Below are 21,135 nucleotides of genomic sequence, written 5' to 3'. Positions count from 1 at the left end.
CTCTATCAAACTTTTACAGATGGTCTGTGGGAAGTATACTGGCTGGTTGTACCACACCCTGGACTCGACTGGCCAGGAACACAGAAGGAAATAAGTGTAGTGGGACTATCACAGGCTCTGACCCCCTCCCCCCCCCCCCCCACCCCCCATCCATTACGTACATCAATCAGATGTGAAGCACTGCTTCAATAAGGCAGGCAACATCATAAAGAACTCTCATCATCCTGGTCACTGCTACCTTCAAGAAGAAGGCATAGATTCCTGAAAAACAGCACCTCAAGGTTCAAGGGCAGTTTCTTTCCAACAGTTATCAGACTCTTAAACCTCCACTAATCACAGACTTGTCTGTGTGGTGATATGTAATTACACCACTGGGTCACCAGGGGTTATTCTGGTGACCTTGTATATAAAGCAGTCCAGAGCTACAGTCTAGCTTTCCAGGTTCGTAGACCTCTTAGTGTACATATTAGTTTATTAAAGCTGTCTTGTACTCGCACTGCTGGTGTGGTTATTGTCAGTACAATAAACTAATATCATAGCTACTAGGATGGAAGCTGTCTTGTACTCGCACTGTTGGTGTGGAGTCTTTAATTTGGAGTCTTTTTTTGTAGGATTGCAATGAATTTACTGCCTTTTTTTATAAATGTAATTAGCTTACCATTAGTTCTTTTTAAAACAAATACCTGTTTGGCCGCAGCACGTAATAATCTCAGCACATACATTGTACGATGTGTATGACAATAAACTCATCCTCATCAACCTGCACTTCACGCACATTCCCATCAACTCGTCCCAGATTCTATCACTGCCCGACCAACCAGCAAATTGGCAGCGACGTGAGAGGAAACCAAGGAGGGGGAAGGACTAGCCAAACTCCACGCAGACCGCACACGAGCAGCCGTAAGGATGTACGGTGCCGAGGACTGAACAACCCGAGGCCGCAAACCTCCGGCAGCGTCACAGGTCCGGCCGGCTTCGGACCGCATTCGCTTGCCCCATCGTGCGACGCGCGCACTTGTGACGTCCACGCGCCGTCGCACGGAGGACGTCACCGCCTTGCGGTGGCGTTGACCAACGAGGAGGCGGGATGTGACGAGGTGGGGTTTGGGAGCTGGTGGAGCGGCGAGTTCGCTTCCTCTCGCCTTCACTCTTGTCTTTCCCTACCTCCCGTGTTACATGTTGGGTGGCGAAGCGCTGCAAACTGGAGAGCAAGCACGGGCAGCTCGATGTGCAGTATAAAGCGGCCACTCCGCAGAAGAAAATGAAGAAGCGCAAGGAACTGAACGCGCTCATCGGGCTCACCGGCGATGGCAAGAAAAAGAAGCCGAAGAAAAGCTCCGGGCATCAGCTGCTCCTGAGAACCGAGCCCGCGGCCTCGGATTCCGAATCCACCTCTGAGTTCGATGAGTTCGCCGAGCCGACCTCCAGTTCACTGTTCGCAAAGTAAGAACGAGCGGAGGATGAGGCCCTTTAACTCCACTGCCTTCGACGTGTTTGTGTTTCGGGATGAAGCTGCGCGGGGTAGTTCTGTGGCATGTATGCATTAAAATGGGGCTTGCCACCGCGACCTTGATTTCGGCAAGTTGTGTTTACAAATCTGAAACCATGACAGTACTGTTTTACACCCGCCTTCCTATTTAAAGGGGCTTTTCAGTACTCTTAATGGAAGTCCGTTGGGTGTATTCTGCCCCACACCAAGTTCATTTGACCCATCCTCCCTCCATTGAAGGCTTTCATTAATTGCAGTCTCAATTCTGAAATGCTCATTTCAAACTCTGATCAAGGCACGTCTCCAAGTCTCCTACTCCCTTACAGGATCTCTATCCAAGTAAGCAATATGCAATGGAATCTTCACCTGGCTCTCATTCTCTCACCACTAACCTAAAATTTGAACTTTTGTCCAAACTTTTTGTTCTTTTTCTGTTGCTACCCACTTTAAGATGACGGTACTGTGGAAAGTCTACCAACTGGTTGCATCATGGCCTGATTGAAAACAATGGTGCCCAGAAAAGCAGAAGAGTGTAGAAAATGGCTAAATCCATTCTATTTAAAGAATGCTTGTGAAGTGTTGCCTCTCCAGAACTGCCAGTATTGTTAAGGATTCTGATGACAATCACTTCTTGTTGCTTCCTTCAGGCAGAAGCCTGAAGTACTGCACCTTGAGGTTCAAGAAGGTTACTGCTCTGGTGGGTTTAAACTCGATTTGCAGGGGAGGGGAACTAGAGTGCCAGAGCAGATCAAGGTGAATGAGGAAAAAGATGATGTTAAAATTGCATGCACTGTGAAGTCAATGGGCTGAATATGGTGGAAATGTCCTCAGGTGCGTTTATTTTGATTCAAGGAGTATTGTAAGGAAGGCAGATGAGCTTAAGAGATACACCATTATTTGGATAGCCATGAACTAATTAGGGATGGTCAACGTGGCTTTGTGCATGGTAGGTTGTGTTTGACCAAACTGATGTTTTTTTTGAGGAGGTTACCAGGAATGTTGATGAAGGAAAGGCTGTGAATGTTATCTACTTTCACTTTAATAAGGTTCAACATGGGAGGTTAGGAAGGTTCAGACACTAGGTGTTCATGGTGAAGAAGTGAATTGGATTCGACAAGAAGCCAGAGAATAGTGGTGGACAATTGCTTCTCAGACCGGAGGGGTGTGACTAGTGGTATAGCTCAGGGATCGGTGCTGGAACCATTGTTGTTTGTCATCAATATCAATGATCTGATGATGTGGTAAATTGGATCAGTAAGTTTGGAGATGACACTAAGATTGGAGGTGTTGTGGAGAGCAAGGAAGGTTTTCAAAGCTTGCAGATGGATGTGTACCAGCTGGAAAAATGGACTGAGAAATGGCAGATGGAATTTAATGCAGACAAGTGTAAAATGTTGCATTTTGTAAGGACAAACCAAGAGAGCACATACACTGTAAATGATAGGGCACTGAGGAGTGCAGTAGTAGAGAGGGTCCTGGGAATACAGATACATAATTCCCTGAAAGAGGCGTCACAGGTGGATAGGGTTGTAAAGAGTGCTTTTGGCCTTCATATATCAGAGTATTGAACAGAGAAGTTGGGATGTTATGTAAAAGTTGTATAAGACAATGGTGGGGCCAAATTTGGAGTATGAGTACAGTTTTGATCACGTAACTACAGGAAAGATATCAATAAGATAGAAAGAGTGCAGAAAAGGTTTACTAAGATGTTTCCCAGTCTTCAGGAACAAGTTACAAGGAAAGGTTAAACAGGTTGGGACTTTATTCCCTGCAGCATTGAGGAATAAGGAGAGATTTGACAAAGCTATTTAAAATTATAAGGGGGGGGGGGGGAAATAGACCGTGGAAATGTAGATAGGCTTTTTCCGCTGAGGGTAGGTGAGATACAAACCAGAGGGCAAGGTTAAGAATGAAAGGGGAAAGGTTTAGGGGGAACTTTTTCCAAACAGAGCGCACGTTAGGGTTAGGGGTTTGATGAATGCAGGCTCACATACATATTTCCAAGAACTTTGAATGCTCAGTCACCTGTTAGGTCTATTATTTAGTATTTACAGTACAACTCCGATTATCAGAAATGGTCGGGATTGGGCCTCTGTCAGATAAATGTTTTTTTGGATAACTGTATTTTTTTTTTAAACACCCTAGTCGCAATCACTGTATCAACATTTAAACAACAAAGGAAAGCCTTTTGAGCATTAAAATAATGTTTAATTCTCACCAAAATAACTCTGGCCGCTACCAATCACCAAGACCTCCCAATTGCTTCTGCCGATTACCGACACGAACACAACATTGCCACCGATCACTGAAACCTCCCAACCGCCAATCCCACTGACACATCCCCACTGCTGCCACTGATCCCTGAGGAGGATCACTCACTGGTGAGTCGGCAGGCTCCTGTCTCACCGGTCACCGGAGTCCCAACTCGAAATCCTCCCCGAGGCCTAATGCATATGCACACCCGGGAGTCCAGTGTGCATGGGTGGTAGTAGGCCGAGGGGAGGGTTCAGAGATTGTGTTGGCATCTGGTGTGCTGAGAAGGAAGGGGAGAGGAACGAATGCCACTGAGCCTGAGGGCCCACTCGTGCCAGGGAGGCCATTGCCCTTGATGACACCGGGATGAGACATTCTTCCGACTACTTGTGGCTGGGAAATAATGACACACAGTTTGAGAGAAAGTTGGAGCGAAAAGTCAATAAGGGAAGGAATGAACCAGAGAGGGGAGGGAGTTACCTGAAACGAGGAAAATCATTCTAATTTCATGTTGAGTTAATTTTTTTTTTAATCTGTGAGGTCAGTTCGGTTCTGAAAAAAATTTTGGATAAATAAGGATTTCTGATTTCTTCATTTATCCAAAATTTAACATTTTTTAAGATAAATGAGGATTTCAGAAAATCCAATTTTGGATAATCGGAGTTGTATTGTGTCAGCCTATGTGGAGCAACTTTAACTGAATATTGATCACTGAAGTAACATTTAAAAATAATGTCATCTATATTTTCCCATTTCCAACGGCATTAAGATTTTACCGTTAACTTTTTTTTATCCATTTATCAAGTTCATTTTGAGATTTTAATGCTTGGATTAAAATGTCGTTAGGTTTAGAGTTGTTGCCAATGTCCATTTCAGACTTTGTCTTTTGTTCTTTTGCAGGGGAGGCTATGTGAAATGTTGCAGGATTTGTTATCCACTGTGTGCATTTGTTATGCTAGCTGCTTGTGTAGTAGCCTGTGTTGGTTTGGTCTGGATGCAGGTTGCTCTTAAAGAAGATCTGGATGTATTAAAAGAAAAGTTTAGAACCTGTAAGTACAATAAATCATAAAGTATAAGCATTTTCTAAAAATGTAATTTGTGATATCCTGCAGGAATCAGGAAATTTATTATCTTTGCATTGAGTATGAAGAGCAGAAAACTATTGTCTGCAAAGTATTGGCATTCCACGATGCACATTGAACATTAAATTTGTATTGTAAAAGAACTTGTAATAAAATCAAAGTTTTTGTGTGGTATATTGCCAATATAATATTGGTCAGGTTTTTTTTTAACCCTACCTAACCCTCACCGTTTCTTTAAGTTAGTTTATCAAATGTTGGAACTGTTTCTGGTATTTCAGGTGATTAATGGAAAGAACATTCCAGATTTTTTTCCTTACAGTTTATGGGCATTGTAGGAAAATCCAGTTTTTATTTTTTGTTCATTTCTGGTTAGTCATGTGAAGATGGCATTGAGCTATATTGTTACGAGTCCAAAGGACTCAAAAACCAGGAACAACAGAAATTCACCAAGGCAATGGCAACTTAAACAAAACTGGTTTTATTTTCTTAATACATAATAATAAAATCAAAATGTAATTTATTACTATTAACTTAACCCCTTCAAATTCTAGAGCACGTGTATGTAATGTTTATGTGCTCAGGAAAGTTCTTTTTCACTGTCCAATCGTGCACTTTTCACTTCTTCAATTTCACTGGTATCAGGCAATCTTCCATACTGTGCACAGAATTAAACATTTATTACCTTCACCAGGCTCTGGTGTTTTAACTTATTACCACTCAGGAAGGTTTTTGTTGATTTCAGGGAGATAGTCATTGTTCGTTGGACACATATATACTGATCTCCTCGAATCAGCCTCTGAAATGTCTTGCTGAAGAAACTTACCCCCTCTTGCGTTTCTCCAAAAGATAACCTCTTCCTCCAGGTTACCACAAAAAGTTCTTTTTCACCTATTTCATAAGAAACGCAATAATCAGTCAAGGCCTCTGCAATTGACGACAGAGATTTAATATAGGCTGTACTTGGAATTCAAAATCAGTCTGGAAATGGGATCTTGCAGCAGGTCTGCAAACTTCAACACCAAGTGCTGGTGAATGTCTCAGTCTCTCTCCCCCAAAAAATGAATGTTTTCTCTCTGCTTACACAACTGCGTGACCCTTCTTAGAACAGCAACCTTCAACCAGCAACTTAAACTTCTGGCACCAGTCTTAATAACACAAGATGTTCAGTTCTTGAGTGTGGGCACTGTACAAACATGCTGATCCATTAACACCTACTTGTAAAACTCTCAGCAAAGCCAATTGGAGACATGAAGTCTACTCCTGCATGGCATTGAGATGTTTGTGAAATGTGACCTTGCAACAAACCCTCACAATCTTACCCCTTTTAAGATGTATTTTATTACAATATTTGAAAACTCCAATTTTTTAATGATAGTACTCTCATAATATTGAATCAGGAAATAATTAAGAAATTGTGATTAAGTCAGGCCAGGGTGACATGGAAGTGAACAGAAAAGGATCGCTTATTGGGGATCATGTTGATTTTGAAAAATGCTATATTCCATATTGCTATATTGTCCAAACAAGCCATTCTCAACCTTTTATTGACTAGCCCCCTTCGGTCTCTGCTCAAAGTTTATGGACCTCCTTCCCTGTGAAGCAGCCAAGTTTAGTTGGTTTCTTCCATACTTCTACCAACTACACAAAAAAAATTAAAATTTATTATTTCAGTCTGTGACCCCCCCCCCCTTTAAATATGCTGTGGCCCCCAGGGGGGGGGGGGCCATATGCCCCCTGTTGAGAAAAGCTGGTCTAAGCCACAAGTATATTTGGTATCTCCAAATATTTGGCATTTCTGTACTGACTCGTGGCATACCCATATATTGCAGAAGTCCACCGCATGTGTTTGAAAGTTACAGAAATATTTGGCGGAAGTTACGTTCATTCTCTAACTTCTGGTTGGATTCATACTTGTCTAACACCTAATGTACAGCAGCAGTGAGTTCCCTAAAATTTGAATTCGACTGAAAAATGCTGTCTGCCTTATATAGCTGTATATTCAGCTGAAACTGAGTTTCCTCTGAGAAATATAGCCGATTAGACTGGACAACAGATTTTTTTTCAAAGGGTTTGCTTCCTGAAAGAATATTGGGAATTATGGTACATTCTTCAAGCTGTACACAAAGATAATGTCAGAACTGCTGCTGAAGTTGGAGAAACATGTAATTAACTTGTAGTGAATTTAGCATGTTTATTTGCATAATGTACCTCTGAATCAAGCTCTCAGGTTGACTGCACATGTTGACTAAAACTGAGTACAATACTAGTCCTGTCCTGGTTTAATCTACCAATGTTTAGCGAGCTGCCAACACCTCTCACTTGTCAAAGTTAAATTCCATCTGCCATTCAATGGGCTACTTTCCCATTTTATTTCGATCCTATTGTAATCTTAGATGTGCTTACTATGTGCTTACTCAGTGCCTACTATTCCACCAATTTTGCTGACATCAGCAACCCTACTAACCTTAAATTTAGACAACAAGCACAGTAACAAGCCCTTCTGGCCCACGAGCATGTGCCACCCAATTAACTTACAATCGCCATATGATTTTTTTGAAAGGTGGGTTAGGAACACCCGGAGGAAACTCTTTACAGACGGTGTTGGTTAGAACCCAGGTTGCTGGTGCTGTAACAGCGCTGCACTAACTGCTGTGCTAACTGTGCCAGTCCTACCATGGTCACTATATTCCAAGTTGTTAATATACATGACCAACTGTGGACCAACATTGATCCCTTCAGTGCATTACTGGTCACAAGCCTACCATCAAGCCAATTCTGTATCTATTTAGCCAGCTTGCTCTGGATCTTGAGCAATCTGACCATCCCGATCAATTTAGCATGTGCAGGACCTTGTCAATGGCCTTGAACATCGACCTGGCCCTCATTAATCTTCTTGGTAACAGCCACAAAAAGTTGTCAAATTTGCGAAATGATTTCCCATGCAAAAAGCTGAGCATCCTATCCCTAATCAGTTCGTGCTTTTACAAATGTAAATATTAGATCTTTTGGAATCCTTTCCAGTAATTTACCCTCCACTGACAATAATCTCACTGGCCTGTTGTTCCAAGTTTTATCCTGATAGCCTGTTTTAATTAAAAGCAACATGAGCCACCCTCCAATGTTCTGGTTCCTGACCGGTTCTCAATGATCTGGCAAATATTTGTCCTGGGACTTCCTTCTGCAGTTCTTCTTGATCCTCCCATAATGTTCTGGGATACACTGATCAAACCCTGGAGATTTATCTACCTACCTCCAACGCTTCTGTAATGTGGGCTCTCTTCAGGACTTCACTATTTACTTCCCTGAGTTCCCTAGCCTCCATATTCTTGTCAATTGTGCAACTTCCCACCATACAGAGGTCACCACTTGTCTGAGACTTTCTGGACTAGCTGCACAGATGATGGATACAGGGGCAGGTCACAGGTTTTGCATTTTGGTTCAAGATCTTAGAAATCACTTACCATGGGAGTAGTTTGACCATAAAGATTGTCCCTCTCAGACAATTAAGTATGGGCAGTATATTCAGACCCACGGTGCATTCATAAAATAATAATTGTCTTATTTTGCTGTTGCTATAATCTCTAAAACTAGGCAAGGCTTACATTTTGCTCAGCTGGCATATTTGAAAGTTACAGGGTCATGTTTTGGTGTCCAATACTTCATGGACTTTATACTATGTTATTGTCAATGGAGAAAGTAATTACACAAGAAACTTGCCTGCTTCTAAACATTGCACGGCATTTGGAATTGTAGGCAATTAGGCACAATAAAAAAAAGTAGAAAGAAAACCCAAGAAATCCCCTTTGAGTAGGGATTTGGATAACCTGAGTTTATTGTTTGAAATGTGGCAGAGAAGATCTAATCAGTATAGCCTTATTAACATCATTGTTTTCTGTGGAGAAATTGGATAAGGAAATTATGCAACAATACCAGTCACTGATAAAAGTGCTGTAACAAGTTCCATTCAATATAATTTTACAAGCTTTGTTTTAAAGTTCTTAAAAGTAGAAAGCATTGGAATTCTTTGAGTGGGAAGATGATGAAAGAGTTCATGATAAAAATTTTCCAATAGCTGTGTGACCTATAGTAGCATTAACCCTCAATCATAGTTTTTTGCATATTCAAATTTCACTGCAGAGACTACAGTGGAAGAATTAAGGCTGACATCCAGTATGAAAGGCATTAAATTTTTCTAGGTCGCAAATGCTATCCTAGAATAAATAATAATCTGCTGATACTTTTTATGAAATAAAAACCAGACAACATACCTGGCTGGAAACAGAAGAACACTGTAGGGTTCAAGACAGCTACTATCATCCCAGTACTCAAGAGGTGGCAGTTTCAAGCCTCAATGAACTACCGCTCAGGGGCACTGACCTCCCCAGTTATGAAATGCTTAAAGCTTCTGGTGATTGGAATGTATCAAAGGATACCTCCCAGAAATACCGGACCCATTTTAATTCACCTGCAGAAGAATCTGTTCCACAGGCAATGCTATAGCCTTGTCCCTTCAGTCTGTCCTGACCCACATGGAGAACTACACCTCATCCACCAGGCTGCTGTTAATCGACCAGCTCGGCATTTAATACAGTCATTCTCCAGAGGCTGGTGGGTAAGATGTCCTTGCTGAAACTCAACACCCCTCTCTGTTACTGAATTCTGGACATCCTAACTGTCTGGATTGGTAGCAGAACATCGAACAACATCACGCTGAGTACTGGTGCACTTCACGGCTGTATGCTCAGCCTGCCCCTGTTCACGCTACACCATATCCAGTTCCAACAGTGTCATCAAGTTTGCATATGATGCACAGTGGTTGGCCTCATGACCATCAACGATGAGTCGCACTACAGAACAGAGGTAGAAAATCTCACGAGACTTGGGTTGAGTCTCAATGTGGACAAGATGAAGGAGATGATCGTGGACTTCAGGAGGACCAGTTACAACTACACATCAATAACTCAGCAATGGAGTGAGTGAAGAGCATCAAGTTCCTTTGAGTTCACTTTGACTATCTAGACACACCATGCCTCCTCACTTTGCTATCATTGGGGAGAAAAAGATACAGGAGCCTAAAGATGAGCATTCAGTGGCACAAGGACAGCTTCTTCCGCATTGCCATCAGATTTCTGAGTGATCAATGAACCAAAGCCACTGCCTAACTTGACTTTTCCTGCACTATTTTTACTTAGTGTTGTGAAGTTGTTTATATGAGTGTTCGCACTGTGATACTGCAGCAAAACAATAAATGTTGTTCTTGTACCCAATGTGATTTGTGTGGTAGATTGGTGAAATGGGTACTCCAGTTATCTTTCTCAATTATCTTCTAAATAATAGACTCCTTCACAATCTAATTGCCATTGAAAGGTTATCATCATTATTTGATTGCATCTTCCATGCATTCTGGCATGTTCAGTTGATATAGCTTTAAAAGAAAATCCTAGTATTTCAGCTGGCTCGGTTTCCCAAATTGCCATCTGTTTTTAAATAATATAAATTATTTTCTAAAAAATAATTTACTATAATGCCCCAACAGATATTAGATTAACATTTTATTGAAAGGATAGCGGAAGTAGATTCAATTGTTATTTTCTGAGATTGCAATTTTTTTGGGTAGGGGAGAGCGAGAAATGCAGTGTGTAAAGGTGTATGGGACAATATAGACGTGGATACTCAAATAGACTTCTCTGTTGTACAACTGTATGGAATGAAACAGTAACAAAATTAACTATGTATATCCAGATGCATTTATCTCACATCTTCATTTAAAAGCTGTAACACAGTGGTGAGTGAGCCCCTGTGTAAGGTGTAATGAATAATCGGTGCATGCCTTTGTTGACGTAGGTTTTTGCATTGAGGTTTATTGGCATAAAATAACTGAATCAGAAGAAATAACACGTGGAAATGTATTTTCCCCTATTAATAAGTTTCACATCTGGTGAAAGTAGTTCTAATTAAAAGTTTTGTAATTGATTTGTATATTGTGTAACACATTATTTAGAACTTAAATGATACTTGTTTGTTACATGACAAATCATTTAATTTCAATTTATTTTACTCTTATTGCATTCATTGCTTTTTAATACTATAAAACCCTAAATAGTGATTACTCACTTATTTGACTAATTCTGATCTACAGCTATGTGGTTATAAACCTGCTTTTAATCCACTAGTCAGCCAGTTGTTTCCTTTCACTAGCACTTTAATTTATTTTTAAGGACACGAGGCATATACGGAGTTGGACTTGTGCTTTTCATATTGACTTGTATTTCATCTTCTTAAAACAATTTTTTGTTTTGTTTTTGTAGTGGAATCTAGTCAAAAGACCTCCTTCAGTGATATTCCAAAGCTAAATGAAGACATCCTTGCAGTGCAGAAGGATCTCATCAACTTAGATACTGGAGACAAAGGAATCAGCAAAATATGGACCAACATCACAGAACTAAATAAGCAAGTAAGCAAATGTTTTTTTTTAAATAATGGAAAGCATTATTGATTGAAGGACAATGGGTAAATATGCTTTTTTCAAACCTGGAATGTATTAAATGGATGTTCAAAGAGTATCTAAAACAGTAAGTGATGAATGATGATGAGATAGCAGTAAATACCTATGAACAGAATTGAAAATAAAGTTCAAGGTCATTGTGACATGGATTGAAGTACAGTGAGAAAGTTATGACTAGTTGAGCAATAAAAACACAGTATAGAGCGCAGTTACAAAATTACAGAGAGATTGGTTAGAACAGAACAAAGGTGGTTTTATGAAAATGAGGTTTGTTCTGAAGTCTGATAATGGTGGGAAAGAAACAGTCCTGGAGTCTGGTGATGCGTGATCTCACACTCATGAAGCTTTTTCCTGACAGAATTTGAAAGAGGAACAAAATTAACTATGTAAATCCAGATGCATTTATCTCACATCTTCATTTAAAAGCTGTAACACAGTGGTGAGCCCCTGTGTAGGGAGTAAGGAACAGTGGTTGCATGCCTTTGTTGCATTGAGTATAGTGTTGTTCTTGGCATAAAATAACGGAATCCGAAGAGCTGGGAGAAGAGAGGTTAGCCTGGCTGAGATGTCTTTAATTATTTTGGTTGCTTTTTAAGGCAGGAGGAGGTGCAGATGGAGTTGATGGAAGGGAGGTGGGTGTGTGTGATGGTCTAAACTGTGTTCATAACTCTTTATGAACTTGGGCGTAGCAATTCCCATTCCACATAGTGATGCCTCCGGAGAGGATACTTTTAATGATGTGCTTGTAGAAGTTGTTGAGAGTTGCAATCGAGGCACAGGTGTGTTTTTTGTTTTTTGCCATTGTGTCAGTGTTGTTGGTCCAGGACCAGTTGTTGATGTTTCCCCCAAGAATGATCTCTCTGCAGCTTTCAATTTTCAGAAGACAGCAGATATAAAACATGAAATGAGCAAGGCTATCAAATGTCTGCGGAAACACCACTTGTGTGGGAGTCAGTGATATTTTGCATTTGGGCTAACCATCAAGAAATAAACATTCATTTGTATAATTTCTGACACACTTTTCCCTTTTCTGGATCTCTGTCTCCAACTTGGGAGGAAAAACTGTTCACTGACGTACAATAAATCCAGCCTCTCACAGCTACGTTGATTAGACTTGCTCCCATCTAGTCTCTTTGAAGGATGCCATTGTTTCTCTGTCTCTTCCAAATCTGCTCTTAAGATGAGGCCATACATTCCAGGATATCTGAAATGTGCTTTTCAGAAATATAGCTTCCCTGCTACTGTCATTGATGGAGTGCTCATTTGCATTCTCTCCATTTCCTTGACTTCTGCTCTTACCCCTCACTCCTTCCTGAAAGAACTTAGATGATATTCCCTTGGCCCTCATATTTTCTTTCACCAGCCTCCACATTTGGTACCTTTTCATTCTTCCAGCTGTAATGAGATTTTACCGTTACATTTTGTTCTGTGTCTGCCTTGCTAGCTCTTCCCTGCTCAGCTACCCCTCCCACACCCTTGGCCCGTATACCTTTCTCATAAAGTAGTATGTACTCAATGCCCTGGCTTCATCAGACAGGGGTATTAAGTTCAAAAGTTGGAATGTGTTTCAGTTGTATGGGGTGTTGTTGAAACCATCTTAGAGTATTGTTGAAATTCTGGTCATCTAGCTAAATGAAGAGTATAAATAAAATAGAAGGGATGCTGGGGAGATTCACCTGGATGTTGCTTGGAAAAGAGGGGGAATAAGAGGGAGAGTTTGAACAGACTGGATATTTATTCCCCAGGACATGGGAGGCTGAGAGGTGATCTTGCAGAGATTTATAAAAGTATGAGAGGCATGGATAGAGTGAATAATTGCAGTCTTTATCCCAGGGTGGATGACTCTAGAGTTGAGGGCATGGGTTTAAGGGAGAGATTTAAGAGGGAACTGTGGGCCACCTTTTTCCACTCAAAGGGTGGTCCATATCTGGAATGAGTTGGCACAAGATGCTTTGAACTGGGTACAATTCTGACATTCAAAAGATATTTGGACAGATTTATGGATAAGAAGGGCTGAGAAGGATATCGTCCCAAGAGCAGGCAAATCAGATTAGTCCCGAATCACAACTTGGTCAGCTTGAGCCAAAGGGCCTGTTCTGTACTCAGTTATTCTATTGCAGTGTCACTGCAGTTGAGTCTGTCTGTGAGATTGGCACCGGGAGCAAGTATAGGTGATGGGTCAGGTTAAGCTTAACTGACTAGTGCAGTTGTTGCTCAAGTTTTAAGGGTTCTTTCCCATTTTCATTTATGTTTAGGACTATACAGAGTCATATAATAGTACAGTACTGACTAATGAAACTTGGGCTTCTGAAGTAGCCTGATACAAGCAATCATGATTATTACTGAAATGGCACAAGTGTTAAAATACGGATAATCTGTCAACCTCTTTCAACTCTTGTATTTATAACCCTACTCTCTTTTCTTCAGTATTCTCATTTATGTCTGTTCCTACCAATCTCATGTTTCTGGTGTGTTGGTACTTAAGAACCCACTATTTTTTTCAACCTTTTGATAGGTGTCTTTTTTTTTAAAGAAAAATTGATCCGTGTTTTTAATGTCGACAGTTTATTTGCTCTGAGAAACACAAAAACTGCAGATGCTGAAATCATGAGCGAACAATGAGAAGGTTGAAGAATTCTGTGTATCAGGCAGCATCCATGTGTCAGTCAATATTTCAGACTGGGACCTATTGATGACTAAAGTAGGAAGGGATGATATCAGGTGTATCAAAGGGAGTAAAAGGGGGGGTGGGGGAGAAGCTGGGGGGGGGGTTAAGAGGATGGGGTGGGAAGAGATGAAAGGTTAGAGAGTAAGGAACGGAAGTAGGCAAAGAATTTGAAACAATGGAACCAGATAAAAGTGGCGGGGTGCCTAAAATTAGAAAAATCGATGTCTATACAGTTGGATTTAAGGCTATCCTGGAAGAATACCGAATGTGCTGTTCCTTAAATTTACATTTAAAATCACCGTGATAATCAATAAGGCTAAAGAGACACGTCTGTGAGAATGGTTGACAATTGGAAGTTCTGGCTTAGACCTACAGAGAGAGTACAGGGGTTTAGCTGAGTGGTCACCTCAATTAGAATTTGGTCTTACTGATTAAGAAGAGGCAACACCAAGTATTGGATTTGGTTGATGTGAGAGTGGATGTGTGGACTTGAGAAGTTCAGTTAGTTGATGTCTGCAGACATTTGAAGATGAAATGGTCAAGAACACAAAACCTTTTGGGATGAGGAATCCAAGAGGAGGAGAACTATTGGAGACTGGGTAAAAAAAAAAATCTAGTATAGGAGTGGTGGGGGAGAGGAAGAGGTTGGTGTTTCTTGTTAAAGAAATAGACAGGAGAAGAAAGTGTTTGAAAAATTCCCTTGCCTGATCTGTTAAAAATTATTTGACCATTTTAAATTTAATCCAATTTTCCACTGTTCCCAAAATCTCCATATTGACTAACCTAAGAAAAATGTATATTTTTTGGCTTGTGCCAGCATATTTTCAGGAAATGAGGAAAATGTTGACCAAAGGCAATGTTAATATTTAAGATATTAGAACATAAGGGGCAGAGAGACTGATTGCCATTCTTTAAATCTGCTTTTATTTTTTATTTTCAACCTCAGATAATATTTGAATGTGATTCAACCCATTTTTTTGATTTATTGCTAGATTAATCAACTGAATTCAGCTGTTGCTCATTTAAAAGCCAATGTCAAATCAGCATCGGACCTAATCAACCTTCCAGTCACTGTGGACGAACTTCAGAAGGTGTGTATTTCAATTTAGTTTTATTTGCATAATATATCTGGCTAAAATCACTGCATCACTTTAATATTTTGATTCCAATTTAGCAAATGTTGTTATGCATATGACAACTTTTATGTACCATTTGTTATTAAGTTCAAAATATTTTGGTACTTCGAAGTTGGTTTTTAAGAGATCATGGAAGCCACTAAAAGCAGAAAACTGTGAAAGGATGACTTTGCAGGGGAATATATTTTCGTAGAATCTTCATTATCACGGATGTCGGATATGTGAATTTTTCAGCTGAATGAGACTCATTCTTCCAATGTCTAATTAATACACTGCATTTAAAAGACAAAGTATAGAACAAAATCTGAGGTAATTTTGAAAAAAAAAGCAATATTGGATTCTTTAATTATGTAAAGTTTATATTATCAGGTAATTCCCTTAACTTTAAAAATTTGAATTTGAACCCCTGTCACTGGCACTGTGTTGCGCTCGCTAACTGTGCTGCTGTCATAATTTAACCACCCCCCCCAACCTTCCTCACGTTAACAGATAAAGCTTAACTAATATACCTAATACTAATAAAGTTAAATATTTTTACAATGCAGGGATAGGTAGTTACTATGGGAGAGTCACCCTAGTGGCAAGCGGCATTGGCTGGCTCTTCATCCTGGGCATCACCATTTCATTCCAACCCAACTTTATTGAAACTTTACGGCCTTCCTCACACTGACTACCCAATTCAACCCCATACAAGTGTCCTGGTCAGGCCCTTGGCAGATCTTCCTTGCGATGACAACCTGACTCACCTCCATGCAAGTAAAGGCAACCGTGAAAGGAATGCATGCATATTGAGGGGTACTGCTAGTGCAGCGTGGGAAACCTGCGTGTGTCCAACAAAGTCTCAGCACTCCTTCGTGGGGTCCATCAGCCTGTCTTATTTATCTGAAAATCTTTTATTTATTTATTTTGCCCGTTCTTTGAGTTTCTGGTTGATTGTATTCTGGATAATGGGGACTTTTCCTCTACAGAGGAGCAATTCTTTCTATAGATGCACTCAATAGGCCTAGAATAGTTTATAATCTCAGCTATCATTTGACCAACCTCTTGCAAAAAGTGGTATGCAGAGCATGCTTTTGACAGATCACATGGTCTTTGGAACTTCAGATAGACCCCAACTTACAATGATCCGACTTACGATATTTCAAAGTTACAGTGATCAGAATCTGTTTTGAATAAAGGTAAGCCAGGGTCGACCTGTATCAATATGGTTGCTTTTCCTTCTCTGAAAGAAATGTTTCCTTCCCATCAGTGCTTACAGATTGCTTCCTACCATTATCGCCTTCTCTCCCCCTCACTGCCAAAAGTCACCATAGAGCTGCTCTTTGTCAGACCGAATGCCGTATTTCTTTTTAAAATGTGATTTGGAACGCATGTGCAGATTGCTAACACTGGAGAGGAAGAGAAAGATTGAAGAGGGAGAGAGAGTGACGCAGTCTGCACAATCACAACCTCGGTGGCAAAGTGACGCTTCTGCCCCTAGTTACTAGGAGCCATCTCAGGAGGCCAGCATCCTCACTGCGGCTGGGTTTGGGGGGGGTGGGGGGGGGCAGGACGAGACCCCAACTTATGATAATTTCACCTTTTGATGCGAGTGGTAGAACTGAACCTCATTGTAAGTAGGGGTCTACCTGTAAATTAAGAATTGATGCAACAGGGGCTGGGGTTTTTTTTTCAAATTGATCAAAATAAATCCTACAATAAAAATACAAGTAAAAACATAATATTTTATCCCATATAATTCCCCCACCACCCCAACCCCAACCCACCTACCCCTCCCTACCCACCTCTACCCCAAAAGAAAGATAGAACAGGAGATCAACCTTCAACTATTGCCATGGTTTAGTGAAACTCCAACAATTGTTGGGGGAAAAAAACTACTATAAATTCAAACCCATATTTCTCGTGTATGTGCTCCAAACTTTAAGAAAGGATAATTATTATGTAAATTGTACGTTATCTTTTCCAATGGAATACAAGATCTCTTTTCCAAATGCTGCCGTTTAATACTCAAATCAGTCTCATTTTCTGGGATTTATTTCTGAGGAGAAATCCTAACCTTCCAATGAAAATTTAAGGAAGTCGACGAGATTTGGAAGGAAAGGGTACATTGACAAGACATTAAGTTTGCAGAGAGAGAAAATGAACCTGTAGAAGGGTTAAACAATCATTAAAATGTTTGACAATTTGGGCACCTTTTGGAGGCTGGTCACAGTGGGGGTGTTAACTGAGTATCACTTACAGTATGTAGGGTTCTAATAGAGTTGGAAGTTGTTTTGAAGTCAACTTTAGATGTAGCTGTAAGGATGACATTGATAAAATGTGGAGCTTTTATATTGAATTTGTATTCAATTTTAGCAAAGTATAAAATCCAATTTGTAGGTTTTTAAATAGATCTAATTTTGTGATTATAGTTTGTTGCCAAGACTCAGCAGTGAGACAAAATGTGTAGTCATTTCACTTATACAGGTTCTTTTAACGTTGGCCAATAATATGTGGACCAATTTAAAGCTAATCAAATTTTCTTGCCAACGGAATTATGAGACTCAAATTTTAATTGGTTGGGGTTGGGCTGTAATTGCATAACTAGAATCCAGAAAAATTGCGATTTAAAAACAAAATATTGACTAAACTCTCTAAATTTTAGGGAGCAAATGCTTCCCATTTTTGAAAAATGTTTAAAGTTAATACATTACAGGAGGAAAAAAATGCATATGCAATCTCAATAAAACTGGGATTTACTGTATTGATTATTGCAGAGCGTTGCTACCATCGGGAGCACTCTTACTACTGTTCAACATGACGTTGATACTATAAAAGCAGCCTTGGAAGATCAGAAGAATAAAGTGGAGACACTTGAGAAAAATGAGGTAAGGAATGCAGTTCTAATGAAGTAATTTTCAATGTCGTTATTGAATGCATGCTTAAATATTTGTTATTACCTTAATTTTGCATTTGTAATCTACTTGAGACTAGTTGTAATGAGATTGTTTACATTAATGTAATGTAGTTCTATAATTGATGTTGAAATGGTTTATGATTAGCATTTCAATTAAAATAATATTTGAAAACAATTAGAATATTACTGTGATTTGAAAGTTAATGCTGCAACTTTTCTCTCGTTCATAACCTGTTAGTTTCACAACTTCTGCCAGTATTGTTTAGTGATGTAAACATGGTAATCAGCAAAATGTAGCACTTAAAAATAGTGTTTTGGCAATTTAGAGACAACATACTAATTTAAAAAATTAAAATTATTTTCGTATATCTGATTATATAGGTAATTCTATTGTTATTGGGGGGAGATGTTGTATTTCTTGAAAAAATATTTGAATTTCTATAATGCAAAGCAGATGAAGTTCCATGAGGTTGAACTTAATTCTCCAGTTTAAATTTATAGATGGTAATTTGTGACTTCTGTAATGGCAAATTTCACTTATCCAAACAGCCATAACACTGGAGTTTCCTGGATTGTTCAGGGTTTGAGGTATTAAGGAAATTGCCATGTTAATGCTGGCTTAGTCTCCTGAGGTTTTCCCAATCGATCTACTTCCCTTCCTCTCTCCTGGCTTTTTTTTTTGTTGTATTGGATGGTGCGTGGACTGCCATTGATCTCACAATCTTAAAATGGCTTTTTGTGAATGTAATACTGTTGGCCAATTAAATGAAAACCGGGAAATATCAAGATTCTGAGTACAATTTTTATTGTGTGTATGTTATATCCGTTGTTGTCTGATTGCATAGCAAGGATGTGATAAAACCTGAAATCGGATGAAGGATTTCTCTATTTGAGCTAATAAAAGCAGAAGGCATTTTAAATGCATAGCAAGTCTGTCAATATTTTGGGGGAAAGAAAATGTGTTTCAAGGTCTGATCTATGTGGATTTGGAAGTTGAGCAAACACTTGACAAAAATGAAAGGCAGATTAGAGGGAAAATAAAATTAATTACATTAATGAAAAGTTGAACTTGACTTCTGCCCCTTTTTATGACATTGTGGCATGAACTCACAAGATCTTGTTGCATTTTTTCTCCTTGTGTGCCTGGAGCTTTCCATTTTTTTTTTCTTTTGATTCCAAATTTGGGGAACACTTAATTTCTTGTCACTTATTTGACCCTTCTTCCTGTTTTCCATTGGACCACGACTCAACTCCTAAATATTTTCTCTCCTCTTCTTTGCTCTTATTTGCTGCTCTTTTTCAAGGGGATTTCCCAGACTTGGGCATTCTCGAGATCTGTATTTCTTGTATTTTTTGCATATTCTGAAAAAATACACAGATTGGACTTTTTAATAAAACGCACTTTCTTTAAACTAGTTTCCCATATCTGGATTTCTTTCCATTTTACCTGTGCTCATGACAAGTAATTTGGTGTTTTCCAATATATTTTCTTGTTTCCTTTCGCTTCCACTTTTCACAATTTTATAGCCTTGGTCCCTCTTCACATGCTTACCTACCAGACTCAACTTAATAAGCTCTCCTCTATTTAACTAACTTTGTTTTCATCTGAACACCTCTGCTTTGGGATGGATTGTACCTCTGGAGTGCTCAGCTTGGTTGCTGGGCTCTGCTGGCACAATTGGAAGGTCTTATTCCTCAAACTTTCAATAGCAACTAGTAAAATTGAGAGATGATTTAAAATTGCGAAAGTGGTAATTGATTTAAATTGAATTAATGCGTTTAAAAACATCAAAAAAAATAAACTAACAAAAAAAGTTTGCCTTTTTATTTTGCTTAGCAATCCTCTGACCTCCAGTGCTGATTGACCTGGTTAATGATTTGATAGGCAAAGCTTTTCTCCTCAGTGCAATGCTGATGAATAGCTGTAAAATGATGTCCCCCTTGTGAATGCAATATAGAGTCCTCCAAACTAATAAATTTGAACTAAATCTGTCAGTTACGTGTATGACTTCACAGCCCATATCAAGTTCAAGTTTATAATCTGACCGTACAGATGAAATAGTGTTTCTCCAGTCCAGGGTGCGCACAGAATACACAGCACATAATAATCACATAGAGACACAAATATATCATTGAAAATAAGTATATAAATATTTTGAATGACTCACTTGGTTACAGAATACTATTCATCCATTTAATCTGTGGGAAGAAGCTGTTTCCCTGCCTGGCAGTCTTGATTTTGATACTCCTGTACACCTCCTTGATGTAGTAGATCAAAGATGCTGTGTGCTAGATGGAAGGGAATCTCAATAATTCTTTGAGCCCAATTTTTAGGCAATACACTCAATGAATGTTGTCAGTGGAGGATCTTCTTGGCTGTTTTGATGATCCTCTATATTGACTTCTGATGCTTTGCAGGTACTATACCACGAAATGATGCAACCCGATGAGCACTCAGTTGTGCTCCTGTCGAGTGTTTTCAAAATGTGCAGCAAGTAGACTTGACCTCCTTAGGAAGTGTAGGTTCTACTGCCTGGGAGGTGTTGTGGGTCAATTTCAGTGGCTTGGAACTTGGCACAATTTTGCCTTTAATGCCCTCTTCACACATTTGAAAGGGTCCAAAGTACAACCACCTAACTTTGAGTGTATGGGAACTCTCCCATAAGGTTGTATCCTTTGTCTCATCTTTGCTGCATCTACTCTCATGCATTCATCTGATTTCCTGAATTTCTGCTTTCACCCTTTCATTGCATGCATGTTAATGAGGCTTCTGCTGTCACCTTACTCAACTCCACAAAATCTCATCCTTTATTTGGTCACAACACCATCCCACTATCAAATAATTTTTCTCCTTCTGCAATTTAACACATCAAACAACTCTGGAATATCTATGTTTACTTTTCCAAAACTATCTTTTGGCTTTTGTGGCTGTGACTTGTTTTCAGCCCAATCCTAACCGATGTGGTGCTTGTCATTTCCTCTCTTAATGCCTTTCCATCTGTGTTATCGATTTGTGTGCCAAACACAAGCTAGCATAGAGTAATCACTGCTCTCATGTGTCTCTAATCTTAAGAGACCAAGCACATTGTTGACAACCTGGTGGAAC

The 21,135-nt window shown here is 39.6% G+C and overlaps 1 protein-coding gene across 4 annotated transcripts in view; it reads left to right on the top strand.

Moving 5' to 3' along the window:
- Positions 1 to 1,100: 1,100 nt before the first annotated feature.
- Positions 1,101 to 21,135, top strand: part of efcab14 (EF-hand calcium binding domain 14) — a 79,399-nt gene continuing 59,364 nt past the window's right edge. For 2 of the 4 annotated variants that reach the window (XM_069938460.1, XM_069938459.1), the window contains exons 1-5: positions 1,180 to 1,443; positions 4,643 to 4,791; positions 11,133 to 11,278; positions 14,990 to 15,088; positions 17,890 to 18,000. In XM_069938460.1, coding sequence (XP_069794561.1) covers positions 1,262 to 1,443; positions 4,643 to 4,791; positions 11,133 to 11,278; positions 14,990 to 15,088; positions 17,890 to 18,000 — 687 coding nt within the window. In that variant the 5' untranslated portion in view covers positions 1,180 to 1,261. Of the gene's footprint in view, positions 1,444 to 4,642; positions 4,792 to 11,132; positions 11,279 to 14,989; positions 15,089 to 17,889; positions 18,001 to 21,135 lie in introns of all 4 variants that reach the window. The other 2 variants (XM_069938462.1, XM_069938461.1) reach the window with 2 other exon arrangements.

This window comes from Narcine bancroftii, chromosome 5, assembly GCF_036971445.1.
Source record: "Narcine bancroftii isolate sNarBan1 chromosome 5, sNarBan1.hap1, whole genome shotgun sequence".
In the NCBI taxonomy this organism is placed as follows: Eukaryota; Metazoa; Chordata; class Chondrichthyes; order Torpediniformes; family Narcinidae; genus Narcine; species Narcine bancroftii.
The sequence above is the reverse complement of the archived record's forward strand: the minus strand, read 5'-3'. Positions and strand labels throughout refer to the sequence as shown.